A 22,647-nucleotide genomic window follows, 5' to 3' on the forward strand; every position below is an offset into this window, starting at 1 on the left:
TTGTATTAAAAATAAACTGAAACTGAAACTGTGTAGTTAAATTTATGTGCTTCGTTCACTTTTGAAATGCTATAGCAGAATAAATGCTAGTTGTGTACATACAATGTATTTATTATCTTTTCTTCTTAAACTCATAATGAGAGTTCAACATCTGACAAAAATTAAAGCGAAACAGTAATTATACACATGTTTATATACATGTACACGGTATACAGAATTGATGATGAAATACTTCGTCAGCAGTTTACCCTGGTACATAAAAGCGCCCAAAATCTTAAAATGATGTAAACCACAAAAAGCATCTGTTGCTGACTAATATTATATTAAGATATTTTTAGAAAAATAATTAAATGTTGGAATTCATTCAACTGTAGTCCGGTAAGTTATTTTACTATCACAGGTACTGTCAATGAAATTCTTTTCATCTTTTTGTATATTTCTTAATTATGTAAACTTTTTGTCGCATCATTGTAAACTTTCGCTAGATGCTCAATAGCTTAGTTTACTTTTGAATTCACACGGCAGTCACTATTTGAAACAGTCTGCGGATAATTGTTGCATTCACCTATATCGTGATCACATTAGTTTATGATTATCATTACTGACCTAAAACCTGACTACAGACACCTGTGTCACCGACAGTAATGCCATTAACACTAGTCCTTATGTCAGTGGAGTTTTGTCTGGTCCTATTAAGGGGTTACCTCATTTTGTGTCACTCTTATCGATGTAAGTAAGCGGATTGCCTGTTTCTAAAATGATTCCACTCGAGGCTCAGTCGTTCATTTTCGGTCTCCGGGTGACCATGTCACACGTGCATACAAACAATACGATGAGTTGTAAAGTTTGTGAAGGATTATGAAAAAAACATTACCAAATAAGGAGTCTTTTTCCTTTAGAAGTATGTTCACTTCTTAAGGTTAGAATTATATTTTAATGGAATAATTTGGATCTTAATTTCCTGCGGTACTTAACGACTGAAACCGTAGAAACCCTTTGAAATAAATATAGTATTAGAATCGAGATTACAATATATAGTTAACTTTTCTTTTAATATTACGGATATAATATATACCACCAAAACAGCAATGACTAAAATTATAATTACTAATTAGATACTTTTTTTAAAAAATAATTTTGTTTTCAGAAAACCTTTATCTGACAAGGATGCAGCGTATTTTTCAAACTCAAGCGTCTCGGATAGAGATCTGCGCAAAATGCCTCGCGAGAAAACATTCTTCAAACATACAAGTGCTTAATAATCTCGGAACAAGAAACACGTGCAATTTAGTGACAAAATTTCATTCTTTTACAATAAACACCAAGTCACAAAGTTGGAATGAACACCATAAATCACTTTGGAATTCAACAGGAAAGCATATTAGATACGCTAGTACTGGTGTTACTAAAGACAGCAAGTTTTTATATCGAGGTGATTTGAAACAAGCAAATAGGATCTTGGTGAAATTAGGAAGTGCAGTTATAACACGAGAAGATGAAAGTGGTCTCGCTCTAGGTCGACTTGCGTCAATTGTGGAACAGGTAAGGGTCTTTCACAGTTGCTAATTCACAATTCATTCTAAACTCCCATTTAGACAGTAATTCCCATGGGAATATCCTTTCCAGGAGTTAAATAAATGTACACAAGAAGAATAATATTACGAAAATACTTATATATAATAAAAAAAAAAAATTATATCGCCTATCCGTGTCTTGAATATTAATCGAAATGAGAACAGGTCTACGTATCTTACACACTTGCGCAGTTCCCTTGTCGGGAATGTATAAGGGAATTACAAAGCGAAATAAGTCAGCTGATCAGAGATAAAGCATTGTAATAAAATTCAACATATACACCATTGATTATTTCGCAACATTTCGAAAGAGATCAAGTTTTCATGATACGATATGGAAAATATAACAAATACGCAAACTTAAAGTTCCAATTCATTTTTTTCCAAAATCCCTGTGTAGGAATAAACTCGTATTTATACGAAGAAATAGAGCATACATGAAGTGATCAATGTTTTTCACTACATAGTATCATTCTACTATTTCGCGGGAGTTCTGTCTGTCCCACGACATTTCCCCCCATCTATTGGTGACGAGGGTCCAGTTGTTCGAAACTTTAACAGGGGATTAAGCTATCGGTTGATTAACTTTCAGGGCTAGTTTTCGACATTTAAGAAGACTTGGAAAAACAAATGTATGAGTTAAGAGTTATGAAATTCGAAGATTCTTTACAATAAAATCAGAAGATCATACTAGTGTTTCCCACCAAGACTAGTGTTTTGAATCAAAATTTAACCAGCGGTTATATAGTTTAACAGCTGGTTAAAGTTTCGAACGACTGACCCCAGAAAGATCAGCCTAGGTTCATGGTGATACTTTTACAGTGTATATCTTGTTTATTTTTTATTGTTTAGCTAAAAATCATTATTCATCATTTCCTGTTTATTGTAAATATTTATGTCTTTTATGATTATGCAATTACCACGTTGTCTGTTACTAAGAATTTATTCCATATATTTTTTGTCCTGATCTGCCTATGTTGTTACAGATATGTGAGTTGCAGAAAGAAGGAAAGCAGATGAGTATGGTTACTAGTGGTGCCGTGGCGTTCGGTAAGCAGAAACTCCGCCGCGAGATCCTCATGTCACAGAGCGTCCGGCAAACTCTTTCAGCAGGCGGGAAATCGGTGAGCATGACGACTGACCTCGAACGGTCATATCTTTGCCATGTCATCTTTGTCATGTCACTTTAGTTTTGATAAATATGTTAATGACACTTTGTTAGGTTAGGATTTGGAACAATGGTAACAATATGTGCCAAGCGTTCATACTGAATGTCGCCTTTCGTGCTACCGACATAAAGGAAATCTTCTGCATGCGACAGAACTGAACATTTACCTAGTAACATACTGACGCATCAAATCAGCAGTGGAATATTTGTTCATTCTTTTCGACAGATTATATTAGTCTATATAACTATACTAGAACCATTGACTATCACGCACGTATAAGAAACTATGAATACAATAACGTTAGTTTATACTAATTTATCTTAGTATATGTGAAGTAAGTTCTACAACTTCTATTAATCACTCGACCCCTTATTCCCGATGGAATCCATCGCCACGAGGGTATACCTTTACATAATGGTGTGACATGTTTGTAACATCAATGCCTTTTGTGCATGTTCTTGCAGAGCGTTCCATTCCTCGAGCCGAGAGCTTGCGCGGCCGCCGGACAGAGTGGTCTAATGTCACTTTACGAAGCAATGTTTGCACAATACGGGTTCAAGACTGCTCAGGTAAGCATCGCATACTAACTGGAGATGTTATTGTTTTTCTATTTTCTTGGACCTGCAAGTATGTTTTAAATAAGAAAAGCTTTTGAAATTTCCTAGTTTTGTAACTTCCCAAGTCTTGCGGTATATAGGTTTACGCAAGAATGCAAGACAGACTGTACGTAACTGACTTGTGCTAATGGTGAAATAACAAGTGTTCCGATTTGTAATAATTTTCACGCATTTATAAGTTATGTTATATTTGAAACAGGTCCTAGTCAGTCACCGAGACTTCCAGAATGAGTTCACGAGTAACGTTCTACAAGAGACGCTGCACGAGCTACTGTACTACAACATCATACCGATCATCAACGCTAATGACGCCATTGTTTCACCACCGGAACTGAACGCCGACGGTGTAAGAAAAATACATTATGCATTTTTTGAAAGGCAACTGAATACAGATATTGATTTGTTGTTTGTTTATGTATATTTCCATCTAGACATATGTAGTTTGCACTTATGCATTTTAACAAAAACTTGAAACTTACCTAGTATTGAATCTACTGCCGTGATTAGCGAACTCCACTAAGTATTGGTGTAATGGACCAATTGAAACTATTTCATAATTTTCTGTAATTAAAAGGGCTCATGTCTGTTTACATTCTTAATCGGGTAACGAAACGACAAGGCTCAAACATAGGCGTGAAAATGGTTCTGAAAATGAATGATTAATCATTGAATGGACGGGTTTGGTAAAAGATATCTTGTGTCTAAAATCGTTCGTCCTCCACCTCTGATTCATGTGGGAAAGTTGGCAGGTACTTGCGGACAACAGGTTGTACTGGTCCAGAATCCAGGAACACTGGTTACGTTAACTGCCCGCCGTTACATAACTGAAATACTGTTCAAAAACGGCGTTAAACCCAAAACAAACAAAAACATTGAATGGACGAAAATCGTTCAAAAACTTTGGTAGAAATCATTCTTCAAAGCATTCATGGAATATTAACATACTGTTCATTTTCTAATTACGTCTAGTAATTTCCAACATTTTTTTATTACAGATAAGTACTGTCAAAGACAACGACAACCTCGCAGCAAGACTGGCTGTCAAAATGAACACAGATCTGTTGGTAATTATGTCTAATGTTGATGGTGTCTACATCAATCCACCGGAAGTAGAAGGCTCCAGACTGCTAAAAACATTCTCTCCAAAAGTAGATCTCGAAAACGTGATGTTTAAAGGCAAATCTAGTGTTGGACTTGGCGGGATGGAATCAAAGGTGCGGGTATAATTTTAACCATTGCTTTTAAAATTGCTTAACATCAGCTGCGAGGTATCGCACGCCTCGTGGGGTCTTAACCTGTTGGAAGGACAGGACATTATCTTTAGTAGAGGTGCCGACTTTGATCTCTGGGCAAGGTAAATGTTGTCTACGATCATAGTCTGACAAAACGGTACTTCTGCTTCTGTCGCTGATACTCGCACATTCGAGAGTCTGCCAGGGAAGCTGTCAGTTGAAGGGAATATGTTATTCCTGCTTGGAAAGGAATCTAAGAAACAATATGTACATTAAAACTGATAATAAAATCTTTTTATATACCTATATAAATTCTGTCAAAAATACAGCTTGCATTTCACAAGGAAATACGAACAGGCTGAAAAAATCCCGTACCTTCCAAAATCCCGTATTGTACCTTCCGTATTGTATATTGCCGGACTACTTTCATTAATATGCATAAGCTGACACAGTATATAAATAGCGCACACAAAAACATCACTCATTTCATTTTAACATCAGCAAACATTTACGATTTCGTTCGATTACAAATAAACAAACAAAAAGATGGAGGTATATAATAAAAGGGTCATTACAACAGTAACTTGATCTGGGATTTTGTATTCGGCTCTCGTGGATTTTGCAAGAACGAATCTCACTCGGCGCATGCGCGCATTGTGAGATCCGATCTGGCAAAATCCACGAGAGCCGAATACAGCATCCCAGATCGAGCTAATGTTATAATAACCTTATTATCATCTGACAATCAGAAAAAAGCCTAGATCCCAAAACGTTACTTGAGCACACTTGATACACTGGTAAACGATAAAAACGTATTCACCATACAGGGTATTTATGCAATGATGACACCATTTTATTCATGTCTATACTGTATACAGGTAATGGCAGCAACATGGGCACTAGATAGGGGTGTGTCCGTGGTCATATGTAGTGGTCGTGGCTACAGAGCCCTCAGCAATATCGTTAATGGGAAAAGTGTGGGCACTTTCTTTACTAACGCCAAATCTTCCAACAGCCCAGTGGAACTAGAAGCTATACAAGGTATATGGGAGAAACTTTAATAGGTGACCAAAAGGAGCTAAAAGCTTACTATCAAACTTTTGTTGTAAAATTTACATAGGTTAACTTAGATAAGGTTCAACACGTTGCTATTTGATTTCAAGCATGTGTAAAGTAACAATACAATTTACTATGATGCTTGAAAATGTATAAATTTCATTTTTGTCGTAGACAAATGAGCCGTGCCATGGGAAAAACAACATAGTGGCTTTGCGACCAGCATGGATCCAGTCTGGTCAGGATCCATGCTGTTCGCTAAAAGTTTCTCTAATTGCAATAGGCTTTGAAAGCGACATGGATCCTGACCAGACTGCGCGGATGCGCATGCTGGTCTGGATCCATGCTGGTCGCAAAGCCACTATGTTGGTTTTCTCATGGCGCGGTTCAAATCAGCTTTTTACGGTTTACGTATTCTTACCATATTTAACAGCAAAAGAAGCCAGTCTGAAATTACAATCACTGAACCCGAACCAAAGACAGGAAATAATTGAGCGCCTGTCCGAGCTACTGATTGAAAGACAGGACGAGATTCTCGCGGCAAACAGGCGAGATTTGCTCCAGGCTAGATGTGAAGGTAAACTCATATCTATATTGTAAATTTCTATAACATTCTTTATAAAGTGATTGTTTTCGCGAGCTTTTATGTAAAAGAAATTAACAACCTCGAGATAGGAGGTCATTTGCTTTCCGGACAACTGGCTTTACGGCTACAAATATGATTTCCCGACAAATAGTAACTATCTTGTTACACGGGGAAGACCCAAAATATGTTAAGGAAGAAATTCGCATGGCTTAAAATACATCAATAATATTAATAAATGAAAAGTAGGACTTACTGTTCGAGTTTGTCATTACAAATGTTTTCTTTATGAACTTAAAAATCATGAATTATGTAGTATAAATTAAGTAACTAATAAATCAACATATAACAAGGTTACACCTTTTCAACTGTTTTGGGCAATATGAATCGCTGAAATATAAAACTATATTAGTTAACTATACAGGTGCATTTCAAAATAATTATTACATTTCTAAGAATACAATTAGAATCTTATGCAAAACCATGAAGTTAGTATTCGATAACGAAAAGTTCAATGTTTTTTCCCCGTTTTTGAAGCCGAGTACGAGTGTACACACTTCTCGAGATGTTCAACATTTAAATCTTTTTATATGATAAAATCAGTAAAGTATTTCTGTCTGCGAACTTCAAAGTAACCATGAAGCAACAGCAATTTTGTTATGTTATCTTCGAGTATTTGAATGTTGATTTGAGTTATCGAGATTGAATTGTACATCTGTAATTTCAGGCATTTCAGATGCTCTAATTTCTCGGCTGGAATTATCACCGTCCAAGTTACGAACATTGTCCACTGGTTTACGGCAGATAGCGGCATCCTCCATACAGACGATTGGCAGAGTTTTGCAGTCAACAGAGATAAGCGAGAAAATGACCTTGAAAAAGGTCACGGTGCCAATCGGCGTCCTTCTTGTCATATTTGAATCCCGTCCCGATTGTCTGCCACAGGTAAGCGTGCATCAACATCAAAGTTTTATACATATTAATTATTTATAATACCGAGATCGATATAATCTATAGATCTGTGTATTTTGTCATCATAGCGGATAAACTCGGCTCTAATTCCGTTTGGGTCACGCCAGCATCCGCAATCTGATTGTATACCCTCAGTTTTTTTTCACAATCTCTTCAAAGGACTTTACTAATTGTATGTGTTTCAGATTGTCCTCTATGTATTAGTAACATTACCACTGATTTATTTTCTTTCCGCACAAATGCTTCCAAGAAGATTAATAACAAGTTGATTGCAGTCAGCAAACTTCACATTTTGGTCAGATATTTCTGTTAAGCTAACACTTCACGTGATCAACAGTATTTTTGACATAAACTTCTTTTACTTTTGAAAGTAAGAAGTATTATTTATATCATTCGTTACAATATCAAACCATTTTTTTTCAGGTTGCGGCACTGGCAATAAGTAGTGGCAATGGTTTGTTATTGAAGGGAGGTCGGGAGGCTTATCACAGTAATCTTGTTTTATATAACCTCGTACAAGAAGCACTGGCACTGCATAATGTGAACAACGCTGTCGCTCTGGTGAGTTCCTTACATATGTTAGTTCCATTGGACAATGTAGACTTAAATGTGATTTTAATTGCAAAATTTTATAAAAATGCTATTAAAGTGAATTGAATGAAAAACCGCGGAATAACAATTTTCATTACTAAATTCTTTATTAGAAATTAACCATTTCAATACCCATCAAAATAACATCTCTGTCTTACTTTCATGATGAAAGTGACGATAAGTTTCTGTAACAATAACAAAAATAGTTTATTAGACGTACGTCGCCTGTGGACAGCGGCGGCAATTGGAATATGGTAAATAATTCTTACATGGTGTAAATATTTCTTATGTGTAAATATGTCTCATTTTGTGTAAATAGTTCTCATATCGTGTAGATATTTCTCATATGGTGTGAGGAAGTAGATTTTGGAAAAGCTCTGTCCTTGGGAAATATCAGAAACATATATATGATGCCATAATGTTTTTTATGGAAAAATGTGATTAAAAAGGAGAAAAAAATATCATTCAAACATGTTGGTGTCAACGTAAAATACGTTCTCCCCAAAATATAAGGAGCTGCGGGAACAAATAGTGTAAAGGAAACCACTTTTTATACACCTTTTGATGCAGTTTAATTACCTGTTAGTATGTTAAGTGATGCGACTAGTCTAAGCCATATTCTACAGGGTTTCGTTACATTGCATTGGGCCTGTTATCTAAATTAGTAAATGTTATAGCCTAAACGAACTTCTATGCTAGAAAAGCTAATGTTTTAGGAAATTACGAGCAGGACATTTGCTCCATACAATGTGCAATTGCTTTGGTTGCTCTGTTATACTAATACAAATTAGACTTTATACTGTTCAGCCTCAATTATTTTTTGTTTATTGTGCATTAGGTTGCTGTGCTAAAGCATTATTATTACATACTCGTTTCTATTCCCTGTTAAGTTACACTGGTACCGGAAATGTCAATATTTTTCCATACACTGACACCTGAATTTCATATCGGGTGCGTGACGTAATTCAGTGTGTGTTGTTGCACTGTTTTTTCTATTTAGTTCAGTATTGTCAATCCTATTCAGGCTATTGAACATATTTATGATATTTACATTATATTTATAAGTGTAGATACGTATGTAATAAAAAGGTTATTATCCTTGCACCGAGAAATATGCTCCTAAATTCGCGCAATATTTTCGCTGAAGAATTCATGCATATTTCCCGATACAAAGCTAATAACCTATAATTATTGTCTTCTTAAATACTAAATTTCGGTAGCACTGTTTTATGTATTTATTAGCTGAAATAAGTATTTTAGTGACACGATATCTTTTAACCAGTTATAAAAAAAAAAACTTACCCCGAAAAGAATCATTAATGTGCATATAGCATATCATTAAAAAGGCGTTTTTGATGGCATGCATCGACATTTTCCTTGTTCTGATTCGAAAGTAGGATATTAGACATTTGTCGAAAGAAACTGACCCATAAATGCATTTGTAATGGATAAAAGTAATAAACATTTTTCTAAATCAGGTCAGTAAAAGAGAAGACATCGAGGACCTGTTGACTTTGACCGATTTTATTGATCTCGTTATACCACGAGGCTCGAACTCACTGGTACGCACCATAGAGCGACAAAGCCAAGGCATCCCGGTACTTGGTCACAGTGAGGGAATCTGTCATGTCTATATCGATAGTGATGTGAACCATGAAATGGCAGTCAGAATAGGTAAATTGATAATTCCATGTTTTTATACATTTGTTTATTTTACAGATTTAGAGAAATCGTAGCCTTAGAGAACCGGTTAAAGTCATTTTCGCTTTTTGCAAATAGTGTACCTTTATTCCACAAACAATGTATTGTTTTTGACGAAGGCCGTCTTATTTCTAAAAACAGAACGCACAAATCTGTAACCGGTCATGCAAATGGATGCTTTATTTGCAGGAGTCATCGACAAACCTTTAAAACCTACCTGATTCCTGTGATCTTTTAAGCTGCTTGATTTTTATTTAGATCTGCTTGATTTATATAGAACATTGCAGAGGTAGTCACTTAACGGTACAACCCATTTTTCCATATAAAGTTATCATAAAAGCTCAGCTGTAAGACCAATTCAGAATATTGTTTTCATTCCAGTTGAAGATTCAAAATGTGATTACCCGTCGGCATGCAATGCCATGGAGACACTTTTAATTAATAAATGCCATATGACAAATGGATTATTCGAAGATATATGTGATACACTGAAAGGTAGACAGGTAGGTAATCACTATGAAATCGCAGAAATAATGACTATTTAATTAAACATAATTCAATGACTTGTGGCATACAACCCCGCTCGTAAAGTAGAATTATTTCATGTGGGGATGCTATCCAGCTGGTGTAGGCAAGGTCGATGGTTCTTTCCGGGCCTGAAATTTGTCTGTAAAATCACTATGTAACCTGATTATGTATGAGTGATATAAAATCCAAAGGAAACAAAACAGTTATCAAATGTAATCGAACATCTTCGGGTAGACTATAATGGAAATATTAATTTTAAACGTGTTAGATCTGTACTAATGGTATTGTTTTCAGGTACGGGTGTATTCCGGACCCCGACTACAGTCGATGCTCAAGTTTAGCCCACCGCCGGCGCCTACATTGAGTAAGGAATACAGTGACCTTGAGCTTACAATTGAAGTAGTAGATGACGTGAATGAAGCTATAAATCATATCAACCAGTACGGAAGCTCACATACTGACGTTATTGTTACAGAGGACGGTAAATAGAACTTCTCATTATTTACCGCAATTCTTGATAACATTATTTGTAGTTAAGATCGCTGACACTCGGCAAACACATCACCTGTGATAAAATTGTATTTATCAAATATTAAATACCACCTTTCATAACAACAAAACGTTTTTGAATACAATAACCATAACCTTTTTACACACACATTCTCTAAACATGTTCAGTGCGTAAATAGATTTGAACCAGCCATTACTATTGTTATTTTAATTTTCAACAGAGAAAAATGCTGAACGATTCATAGGAGGAGTTGACAGTGCTTGTGTATTCCACAATGCCAGCACGCGATTTGCTGACGGTTACAGGTTTGGACTAGGTAATAAACGTGTTTTCTGTTATAGATCTACAGAATTCTCAGTTTTAAGCACTTGTTTCACGACAGTTTGTAAACATGGATGCTTTAGTATAATGCTTTATTTCATGTGTTTTGGCTATTTTCATTGTCTGCAAGTCTCAGCAAATAATTCATTGTTAGCTTAAAACTGAATTGCGATTCAGAAACAGTAGTTGGCATGAAATGTCCCTCAGACTTATACATACATGTGTCTCAAATATTATGTAGGCATTTGTACATGTATATCCCTCCTATGATGATGCAAACATCTTGACGTAATTACAGGGGCTGAAGTTGGCATAAGTACATGCAGAATACATGCCAGGGGACCAGTAGGAGTTGAGGGACTGCTCACAACAAAATGGATCCTGGAAGGGAACGGACAAGTTGTAAAAGATTTCAATGAAGGAACTCGTCAGTACTTACATTCTCAGGAGTCGAGTTCTTGTGCTCAATAAAATTTTGTTCAAATGGCATACATTTTCTTCTATTCCGATAAAATGCCTTTTTTTGGGGCCTATTATTGATAAGTTGCTTACATGACAATTCTGCAGTTATATAAAAATATAAAAGGAAAAGAAAAACTTCGAGAGTCAACCTTTTTTTTAAATTTTTTTTTTGACAGAATATTGTACAAATACATGTACTATTTATCAGTGATTTGTTAGCCCTCTTAACCCTTATCATGCTGGACACGATTGATTCTGCCTTTGCGACCAGTGTAGATCATGATCAGCCTGTACATCCGTGCAGTCTGATCATGATCTGCACTGTTCGCCTTGCAGTCAGTATCTTTTTGATAAACACCCCTTTTAACAGAAAATGGTACTGTCCAAATTGAAAGGTGGACAATTCCGTTATAGAAATTTAGCAGGGTATGGATTAATTTAATAGATCTCGAGTATAAAACAGCTCAAGCAAATTTTGATCTCCATCATGCTTGTTTATCATTTCTCTCACAAACCCAGCATAAAAGGTTAAATCGAATCTTAGCTTTAATTGTTATTCCGTTTCGAAACGAAACGTGGGAAAATTCGTCTGCGGATACATACGTGTTTATGTATTCGCATGTTATGAAGGCAATTAGTTATTTTTTGTCTTGAGTATGTATGTTGTAATTTAATTAATATAATTAATATGTGCATTTATCAGTATTTGAACAAGTGATATGTAATTATATCAATTAATACTATTTTGCCTTTGTCAGTCGTATATTGTCCGAGGATCATAAACGTTTTCTTGATTAATATCTGTTCATACAAACGGGCATAGTTGAAGGAAGGGATATAAAGAGTGTTAATATGTATAAAAGTTTTGCAACATGATATGTATTGAAATGAACTGCGATTAAATTGAACCAATTTCTTTTGCGTTGTCTTTCTCTTCGATCAGAAAAAGAAATAAGTCTTTCTGATCCTTGTTGTACACGATGTGATAGAGTTCAGGAATGAAACTGTTGCTAAAACAAGTCAGTGCAGTAGAAATATTACTCAAGTTGTCTGAAGCATTAACCATTCCCTTTTCCTACACCCACATTTCCATATATACTCACATTGCAAGATTGATCCGAGTTCAAAGTATTTCTGGACTCTACTATGAATAACTAAGTGTCAAATTTCACGTTGTAGATAAATATATATATGTTCTGCATGCATTGCCAAAGGCAATGATTTGCCGAAAAATTGCAGTTAAATTAGAACTTTTGTTTTCTCAAATATACAACATTGCATAATAGTAATAAACAAACGTCCTACGTAGTGTTTTGTGTTATTGTGTGATGGTAGACCTTTCATATAATGTACTTTAGAATGTTTTTAAGTTTACCATGTTCATTAAATTATCAAGTATACTGTCGGTAAACGATCCCTTTCTAGTCTCAGCTTAGACTATTTATGTTTCTTCTGTTTGTTTTTGTAAGGTTCGCATATCACACTTACACTTTACGTATGTCGCCGTTTTGTCTATCGTTCGTCTTAATCACCAAACTCGCATTCTGTATGACAAAAACATGTGTTACCTTTGTGCCATGAAACATTAGAGACGTACAAAATCATCCGCTTTGAAGTACTGAAATGTAATTTATATGTCCAGAAATATTATATTAAATTACCTTTCTTACCTAAAACGTACCTCTGTACAGGATTAATTTTGATTTCGAATTTTTAGTTGTAGTTTTTGTTCTTTTCATAAGAACAATGTTCCCATGACGACAGAATATTTCTTGTGAAAGGAGGATAATAAATGTAGTGTTTTATCCTATTAGCATTGGGCAACCAATCTGTAATTTATTTGAATAACATCTATAAGACGTACCTCTGGAAGCATAGAACATTAAAGCCAAATAATTATAAAGTCGGTTTGACCGAGTCTGTATATGGAAAGTCTAGCACAGGCTTAATTAAGCGCAGTTTTATTATACTCATGCATATATCAACACCGAGCCAAAGTACGGGGATACAATTTCACGGCCGTCGTTGTTGATAGAATATATAAGAAGATCCTCTGGAAGCACTAACTTAAACTAAGAATAATATGATAATATGAGACTCGGCGGACTGATTGACCGTGTCAGGTCTTGAGGGGTAAAGAAATGTGTCACCCCCCCCCCCCCCCCACCTCCCCGCCTCCCCTTCACGCGCTCGCACCTGCATGTGCTTTAGCAATTTTATTATACACATGCATTGAATGGACTATTTGATTCAAATGCCCAGAAAAAAAGAAGAACACTGAATCCAAGTACGTGGAGAGTATCATGACCAACACACGGCATCTGAAGAGTATTGTTGAGATCCTTGATAAAGTCTTTAAGAAGATCCTGTGGAAGCACCGACAGCAAAGAGGCAAAATAATAGCGGATTTTTAAGAGGCAATGACTCACACGTCACGATCCCTAGCGCCACTGAAACATTGCTGCATCTCCCAATAGGCAATAGTAATTTAAGTGAGTTAAAGTGTATTAGATATAGACCTTTGAATTGTATTAATAATTGAATCAGTAAAATAAAAAGCAATTAGATAATTAAAACAGTACATCATTAGGTGCCCATCAATACAGAATAAAGAGATATACAGACACCTCGGGACATACTTGCATATAAGAGAACAGTTTATAGACGTTCCTTCCGAAAATCCAACACTTTTGATGTTGGATATGCCTCTATTTTGGCGCATTAAAATTTAATCTGCATTGCACATTTTTGGAAAATTTACCCAGCCTTACAAAACAAATGATTTCATGTACATATATTTATTATGATATGATGTATATTAGCAATGATAGATTTTACGGAAATGTCAATGTTTTATTCCTTGGAGGCAGTGTTCAATTATATTAATTGTATTTCGATAGTTTGACACAATGACTTGTTAGGATGGACTTAAATCGTAATTGATTGGAATTAGGAAGGCTTTTCCAGCTATGCGAAATAGATTTCAACAATGAAGTCAAGTCAAGTCAATATTTATTTATTGTCGGTAGATAAAATAACATTATAAATATAAGCCATGTATAGCTTTTGACCAACAATGGAGTACTTAGTTAATCATAGGCCTACATATCGGAAAGACAATGACCTCTAAGAGCATTAGAGTGCATATCTCATCTCGCTAATTATTACTATATTATATATATTAATCGAGCTTTTAAGACGCCTTATCGAATGAAAAAGACAAACTATGTCGTAGAGATTCATTTGTATACAAACAGTTAATTTATGCAAACAGAACAATGTAACAATACTACAGTTTGATTCCCGGTCGCTGGGTGATTTATTAAAATTGGTACTATTTCCAGCAGTATCGGCCCAGACCGGCTACTGGGGAGGTAAACATTACGCCTGCCGTGGGCTCGACTATAAATAACTTTCGTCGATTATCCACGTTAAATAGCCCGCCCGCTTAGCTCAGTAGGTAGAGCACTGGTCTACGGATCGCGGGGTCGTGAGTTCGATCCTCGGGCAGAGCGTATGTTCTCCGTGACTACTTGATAAATGACATTATGTCTGAAATAATTTGTCCTCCACCACTGATTCATGTGGGGAAGTTGGCAGTTACTTGCGGAGAACAGGTTTGTATTGGTACAGAATCCAGGAACACTGGTTAGGTTAACTGTCCGCCGTTACAGGACTGAAATAATGTTGAAAAACGGCGTTAAACCAAAAACAAAACAAATATTCACGTTAAGTAAGAAACTTTGCCTTTCTTTATAAAAACACATATTTCTTGTGTACAATAAGCTAAATCTTATTCCATTACTGTAATTTCTAAACGAACAGTAAAACAGATATCGTTAGATGTTCAACAAACATGGTACTATAAACTATTTGAATTAACCTTGCAAAGTAATCTTATGTATTCGCTTTATCTAAAGCAATTAAAACCAGTCACCTTACTCTGGGTTTAAGGTAGTTCTGCACGTTTGATATACCGGAAGTGATGGCGTAACGTCATTTATCCCGAAAACGTAGAATAATGCCTGGATTCGGCGTACGGAAACGAAAATCAGTTTATGAATTAAGGACAACCAGTGAATAAATGTATTAAAATGGCACTGTTTCTATCTTTCTAAAGTTAAAATAAGATATTAAAACATCTTACACGTTAAATAATTCAAAATAATGTCTTAAAATAGACGGTTCACTTTAATGATAGACAAATATCTCAAAAATTAACTCATGGACCTATACATTTTATTTAACGATATTATAGGCCATACGTTTATTTACGACTGTGAGAAGTTTCATTAAAATCTACATTGTAGAAAAAATTCTATTCGCGAAAAAGTTATGAAAGTTGCGTTTTTCCCATAGACTCCCATTATGAAAAATTGCGTGAGGTCGAATTTTTTCAAATCATTCTAGCAAAAAATCATGCACACGACCCTACCTTTTTTATTTGCTGAATTTTCTTAGTACATTCCGCAGTTTTGAAAAATCAGAGTTTAATCAAATTCTACATTGTAGAAAAATTTTTGATCCTAACGTGCAGAACTACCTTAATGTTGTTGTTTTTTTATAATTCAGTACATGCTAACTAACAGATAATTGATACCTTTGTATTGTATCATTTTATCAGTAATTCATGTTTGAAGGTATTAACTAATTTCCAAGTTGTGTAACATACTTCAAAATATTACTGGGATAATAATACGTTAGAGCAGCCATTAGTTCTAGCACATGCTGAAGTTGTTTGTGCAATATTACTAACAAGAGTATTCTATCTAAACGTGCTTTTCAGTCGTATCATTGTGCCATCTAAGCTAAATTTAACACTGTAATTATGCTGTATTTTGATATATTTTTATATGATTACAGTAGCTGAAGTGCTGGCATTGATGCATATAGAATATACACCAGAAGTCCGACTGGTGTAGGAGCAAGCTTAAATTGGGGAGGTCAATGGGAGGTCTACTCCTATTTTTCGCAAACTTGTTGAACAACCAAAACCACAAACTAAAACAAAATAAAAACGTTCTTCCCCTTACTGACAATAGACATAGCATCAAATGTGATTGCAGCTTCGTATTTGTGAGCATCCGTCAGTCAGACAATGTTTCTTTTAAAACACGTCAGTGCCGTTTAATGAGCCTAATCAAATTTGCATTTGTATGTTTCTACTACAGTTTAAGTTTTATAGAATTTAAGCTTATTGTCTTTACAGTATTTCATACATTCATCATTCATGTCATTATCACACACTGAATGATCACTTGCAAAAACACTGATATTCAGCATCATGATCAGCACAGCCATTTTTCAGAATAAATTCAGAAAGATGTACAAACCGTTAGTGACAAAATCCAATACATCAGAAACTCGTATTTATTGATTTAATCCTTGGTATTGTAGATAAACGTGTGATAATTTGAACGAGTAGGGAGAGAGCAATATAACACATTTTTTTTTCAGAAAGGTCAAAGCGAAATAAAAACCCTCCGCATTTAGGCAGACAATTCCCAAAGCTAAGTACTATTATAAAAGTCAAACAGTTCTCACTTTACCAGGTTTTATGTTTACTGTCAAATTTGCAATGGCAACCTTGATGAAGTCTTTGCCCACCAACATCCTATTCCTATCATTCTAAGAACCTTACCACAGTTAGGTAGCTTATGTTTTGGAACAAAATCGGATAATGTTTGCTGTCTTGAGGTATATATTAACAAGTCAAGCACGAGGATTATAAATGCATTACTTTCAAGTCTCTCCCATTTAGAATGCCTCCATATTGTATTCGATGTGTATGACCCCCAAGAGCCTTAAATCTGCAATAAGATCTCCAAAAAGAACAAGCGTCCAACGCAGTTTTGCCAGAGTCTAAATTTCAGCTGACTGGTATTCGTTACGAGTTGATGACAATAAAAATGAGTTCTTTCACTTCTTGAGAAACAGGCAATTGACAAAGGTCAAGGAGAGATACTTTGGCTCAGTTTTGTTATATTTTCTTGTCCTTCGAATAAATGAGTATGTGTTTGCTAAAGTTTCGCTTAAGTCAGTGCCAGGGGTTTGGGGGAGTGTGAGGAGTGTTTCAGATTTCATTACCTCAAATGAACAGACTCGGTTCAAGCGAACATGTTTTATTATATTGCTTGGTTGCTTTCTACGCCCCAAAAGGATCTTCTTACAAATTTTATTTTCGTTCCTACACCATGTCGATTTGTTGTTTTTTTCTACCGAGTCCTGTGACAATTGCCTACTCGTTCATTCTGACGATAAAGAAGCCAATGCTGATTATGCCCAAAATGCCATAAGCGGTAATAGATTACATGTCGTGTCCGGCAACAGCTAGTGGTAAACGTTTTGGTCATTTTGTTTAAAAGATGAAGACAACTTTTTTTGCCCATATTGCGCCTGCTCTTTTTACTCTACAAGAAACATTCAAAACCTGTTAAATGAAATTTTTATTCAATAATGTTCAATGAACATGGCTGTTTTATTGCACAAAATATGAAGATTCTCTTGTCGAGACAGATTGGCTGATACATCCTGATTTAGTAATGTGGAGTAATTAAACGTTGGCTTTGGTTTGTGAAAATGCGAAGTGACGTTTATTATCTAATACATGCATTTATAAGTTCATGTAATGCATGTATTTTAGTCTTATAAAAGCGAAAATGTCTTTTGTTTTGTTAGTATTTTGTTTGTTACGTGTTTGATTGAAACATAAAATCAGTCACAATTCTGTTGTTCACAATTAACACTCAATAACGTTAAAAACGCCCCATCTATGCATTTGGAAAAATGATCGAAGATGATTTTCGTAATGTATATACATGTAATTGTAAAAAAGGAGAACGGTGGTCTAGTGGATAAGGTGTCGACCGCTCAATCCAGGGGTCGTGGGTTCGAGCCTCGCTGGGGTCACGGTCATGACTTCTCATATGATATCAACACTGTTTTTTCCAGGAAGCGGACTCGGGAGTGGTAACTCGAGCTAAAACAAATTAGTATAAACTAAATAAAGGTATCAAAGTGGAAATTTCTCTGCGCTAAACGAAGCGTGATTACCGCTAATGAAGCTCGTATTCGGTTAAGTTTTATTAAAATAAAGTAAATAGAGATTTGGTTGTCGTCTCAAATATCCGTTTAAGTCGTTACATCGCAAAAAAGTAAATTGGCCAGTTTTTCAAAGGCCAGGCCTCAAGTATCGCAATATAGAAACAGAATCAATTTTTAATAATGAGTGAATATAAAATAGTTGGATACATGTTGCAATAATAAAATAATTGCTATATATGGAAGAAGCGTTTTAACGTCCTTCAGTGTACATGCACTTAACAAGTTAAATTTGACACCTTCAATTGAACTAAACACATAACATTGATATTAAAACGCAGTACATTTGTATTTATGGGGATAAAAAGGCTCAATCTTAATGCATCGGCACTCCAAGTGAATGAAACAACAATCTTTATTTGTACCTTATATTAATGTTGAATCTAAATTGCAGCATGCTAGTGTAACTTTACGTTGTTACACAAGCTGAAGTTGGCATTAAAATCATGTAAAATGCATGCTAGGGACCCATTACCAGTAGAGACGCTTTTAGACAATATCAGATTATCGTCCATTAAGAAGAGGTTTATCCAGTCAATAAATAGTTTCAACTTATATGGTGTTTACGCTGCATTTTGTGCAAACTCAATATATTATTTATAGTGTTTTCAACAATAACCAGGACCAGACATTGGAAGGTATTATACCACTTAATTTATCAAGTGTTCTCTGGAACAATCTGTGAAGCTAAAATGGATGTTTTTGGACTTCTATTGATATTATTCTTAACTGCTAACAGAATTGCAAATTGTATAAACCATTGTAACTTGACAAGTTTGTCTTACTGTGATGAAGAGACCAGGAATGTGATTACATACAGTCAACTTACAGTCTATGATAATTTTGTTACAAGCTATCAACATGTTCAGAAGAAACAGAAAAATGCATATGTTTATAATTCAAAAAGTAGCAATAGTGTTGCTGTTTATTTGTTGTTATGTGGTGATATACATCCGTGCCTTGATCCCATGGCTATTGACCCAGGAGAATTTACAAATAATTTCCGTTGTTTTGAAAAGCGGGGACTTCATTTTATTCATCTAAACATCAGAAGCCTCCTCCCAAAAATCGAAGAATTACGTATTTTAGCCAGAAACTGTCGAGCAGCCTGCATATGTGTAACAGAATCATGGCTTGATGAAACTATTTTTGACTCAGAAATACATATTGATAATTATATTCTCAAAAGAAAAGATAGAAACAGACACGGAGGTGGTATATGTGTGTACATCAGAAGTGATTTGGCATTTAACTCACTGGATGATATTTGTCATGATGAACTTGAAGCTCTTTGGATTGAGATACTTTTGCCTAAAACTAAACCTTTTATATGTGGTTGTCTCTACAGACCCCCAAAACAGTCTAACTTTTATGATCTTTTAGAAAATGTATGCTCATCAAATTCTTGTTTACATGAGAAAGAATATATAATGTTAGGTGATTTTAACACAGATGTTTCAGAGGGTTCAAAATGTGTGTTTTTTTTTTAAATACTCTATAGTCTTTTATTAATATGTTCAGTTTTACACAGGTTATAAAAGATTTTACCAGAATAGATAATCAGTCTTCATCTATTATTGATCTAATTCTGGTTACAGATGAAGAGAAAATCTCTCAATCTGGTGTTCTTCATATTGGTATAAGTGACCATTCACTCATATACTGTACAAGATAAATCACTAAAGATTTTATAAACAAACACAATACTGTCAAAGTGAGATCCCTAAAAAACTATAACAAAGAGGATTTTCAGATGAATTTAATTAACACTGATTGGTCACCTGTGCTTCTATGTGATAATGTTATAGATGCATGGTCCAGTTTTAAATCCATATTTTTGTCAGTGATTAATAACATTGCTCCATTGAAAGAAGTAAAAATTAAACAAAGAACTGAGCCATTGGTTACTAATGAAATCTTACAGCATATCAAGGACAGAGATAAAACTTTTAATGCTTATAAGAAGTCAAAACTCCTGAAAATTATGAAAGTTTTAAATTTTTTAGAAATAAAACTCAGCATCTTATATACTGTGCTAAAAGAGACTTATTTAAAATCTCTATTGTTGATAATGAAAATGATTCTAAGTCTTTGTGGAAAACACTCAAGGAATTAGGTATGCCATCTAAAAAAGGTATAATACAATTGAAAATGGAAGAACAACTTCAAACTGGTTTTTAATTTATTTCCAACTAGTTTCGGCTTTCAATGCCTTCATCTAAAAAAGGTAAAAGTTCCTCTGGAAATATTGGGTTGAATATTGATAGTGACATTGTTTTTGTTAAGCTTATTGTTGCAAACCATTTCAATACTTTTTTACAATTGTTGTATCAAATTTTGTCAGTAAATTGCCAAAATCTTTGGGACAGTTTGGTAAAGCTTTTGTTGCTAATTTCTATTTCAAAAAAAAGTGTTGTCCACAACAGTTGTTCTTTTTCCACTGTTACAGAAAACAAAGTATTGAAATACTTAAACAAACTCAGTGTTAGTAAGGCCACAGGTCTTGATGGTATTTCATCACGTTTTGTCAAAGATGGAGCATCTATTATTACTTGTCCACTTACACGTGTTATTAATTTGTCTATAATACAAGGAGTTGTGCCAAATGATTTGAAAGCTGCACGTGTTGTTCCTTTATATAAAAAGGGTGTTAAAACTGAAGTAGGAAACTACAGATCTGTATCAATTTTATGTATTATTTCTAAAATATTTGAAAGAATTGTATATGACCAACATGAAAATTACTTGAGTAAACATAATTTACTATACGAGTTTCAATCAGGTTTTAGAAGTTCTTTTTCAACAGATACATGTTTAATACATCTGTCTGACTATATAAGGTTTAATTTAGATAAAAGTAATTATGTTGGCATGATTCTGCTTGATTTGCAAAAAGCGTTTGATATAGTTGACCATGTCTTTTAGACAAACTGAAAATGGTAGGTTTTAGTCCGGATGTTATCAGATGGTTTCAATCATATCTATCTGGTCGACAACAATGTATAGACATATCTGGCGTTCTTTCGTCATCTGCAAATATCACATGTGGTGTGCCTCAAGGCTCCATACTTGGGCCTCTACTGTGTTTAATTTATGTAAATGACATGACAGGTGTGGTAAATAACAAACTTTTATTGTATGCAGATGACTCTGCCATTTTAGTGTCTGGCAAATGTAAAATAGAAATTGAGCGTTTGTTAACCCAGGATCTTGAACGAGTAAGTAACTGGTTAGTTGACAACAAATTGTCATTGCACCTAGAAAAAACAGAATCAATTTTATTTGGCTCAAAGCCCAGGTTAAAAAAGAGTGCTAATCTTCATATAGTATGTAATGGTACGGTGATTAAGCACATCGATTCTGTTAAATATTGGATCAATGTTTGAGCTATGAGATCATGGTTACATCAGCCATTAAAAAAGCAAATGCAGGACTTAGGTTTCTATACAGAAAGCAAAAGTTTCTATCATTGTACACTAAGAAAATGTTAGTCATGTCCTTGATCCAATGTCACTTTGACTATGCCTGCTCTGTATGGTACTATGGCATTTCTCAGAGTCTGAAGAATAGGTTACTCAAAACAAGATCATTAGGTTTGTCCTTAGACTTGATCAAAGAAGTCATATTGATACAGAATACTTCTTACAGCTGGGCTGGTTACCTGTCACAAGAAGAGTAGAACAAATAACTCTAAATCACGTTTTTAAAATACATTCAGGTTCTGCCCCTTCTTACATGAATGAGTATTTTACTTAAGCCAGTTCTGTACAAGTCACACTACCAGGTTTAGTAAAGGGTCATGCTTCAGCATTTCTAAAGTCAAAGGATCTCGTAAAAAGTCATTCAGCTATAATGGTTGTTCTTTGTGGAATAATTTGCCACATAATGCTAAAAATTCTGCAAACATGCAGCAGTTCAAGGTTTCAGTAAAAAATCATCTTCTACATAGCTTGTAGTTACATTTGTCTTTTCTAATTATACTGTGATTGTTTTACTGTGATATTTTTTTTAAACTGCTGAAAACTTGCTCAAGTTACCACCATTTATTACAAGTTGTTGTGCTTTGCTAGGCCATGTCATCATTCATCCAGGACCACAATGGAGATAAGGGGTTTCACATTCCCCTTTTTTGTGTCATCCTGGGTATATGAATACATGTCCTGGTACATTTTTTTCTGCAGTTTTTGGTATTTTAAGTTAGTAATGTTTCTTAATTGTCTTTCAATATG

The 22,647-nt window shown here is 34.8% G+C and overlaps 1 protein-coding gene across 3 annotated transcripts; it reads left to right on the plus strand.

Annotated features, from left to right (window-relative positions):
* Positions 1–268: 268 nt before the first annotated feature.
* LOC123547783 (delta-1-pyrroline-5-carboxylate synthase-like) lies at positions 269–12,520 on the plus strand. 3 transcript variants are annotated; one of them, XM_045335040.2, is made up of 15 exons: positions 269–378; positions 1,148–1,542; positions 2,561–2,698; positions 3,208–3,312; positions 3,560–3,706; positions 4,356–4,574; positions 5,471–5,633; positions 6,082–6,225; positions 6,959–7,176; positions 7,627–7,764; positions 9,273–9,468; positions 9,877–9,998; positions 10,318–10,504; positions 10,755–10,850; positions 11,154–12,520. In XM_045335040.2, exons 2-15 carry the CDS (start codon positions 1,168–1,170, stop codon positions 11,324–11,326), a joined length of 2,421 nt encoding a protein of 806 aa, XP_045190975.2. In that variant the 5' UTR covers positions 269–378; positions 1,148–1,167; the 3' UTR covers positions 11,327–12,520. The 3 variants fall into 3 exon arrangements, with proteins under 3 accessions (XP_045190975.2, XP_045190973.2, XP_045190974.2); XM_045335038.2 differs by lacking the exon at positions 269–378 and adding an exon at positions 705–901; XM_045335039.2 differs by lacking the exon at positions 269–378 and adding an exon at positions 750–919.
* The last annotated feature ends 10,127 nt before the right edge of the window (positions 12,521–22,647 follow it).

This window comes from Mercenaria mercenaria, chromosome 9 (assembly GCF_021730395.1).
Source record: "Mercenaria mercenaria strain notata chromosome 9, MADL_Memer_1, whole genome shotgun sequence".
Classification (NCBI taxonomy): domain Eukaryota; kingdom Metazoa; phylum Mollusca; class Bivalvia; order Venerida; family Veneridae; genus Mercenaria; species Mercenaria mercenaria.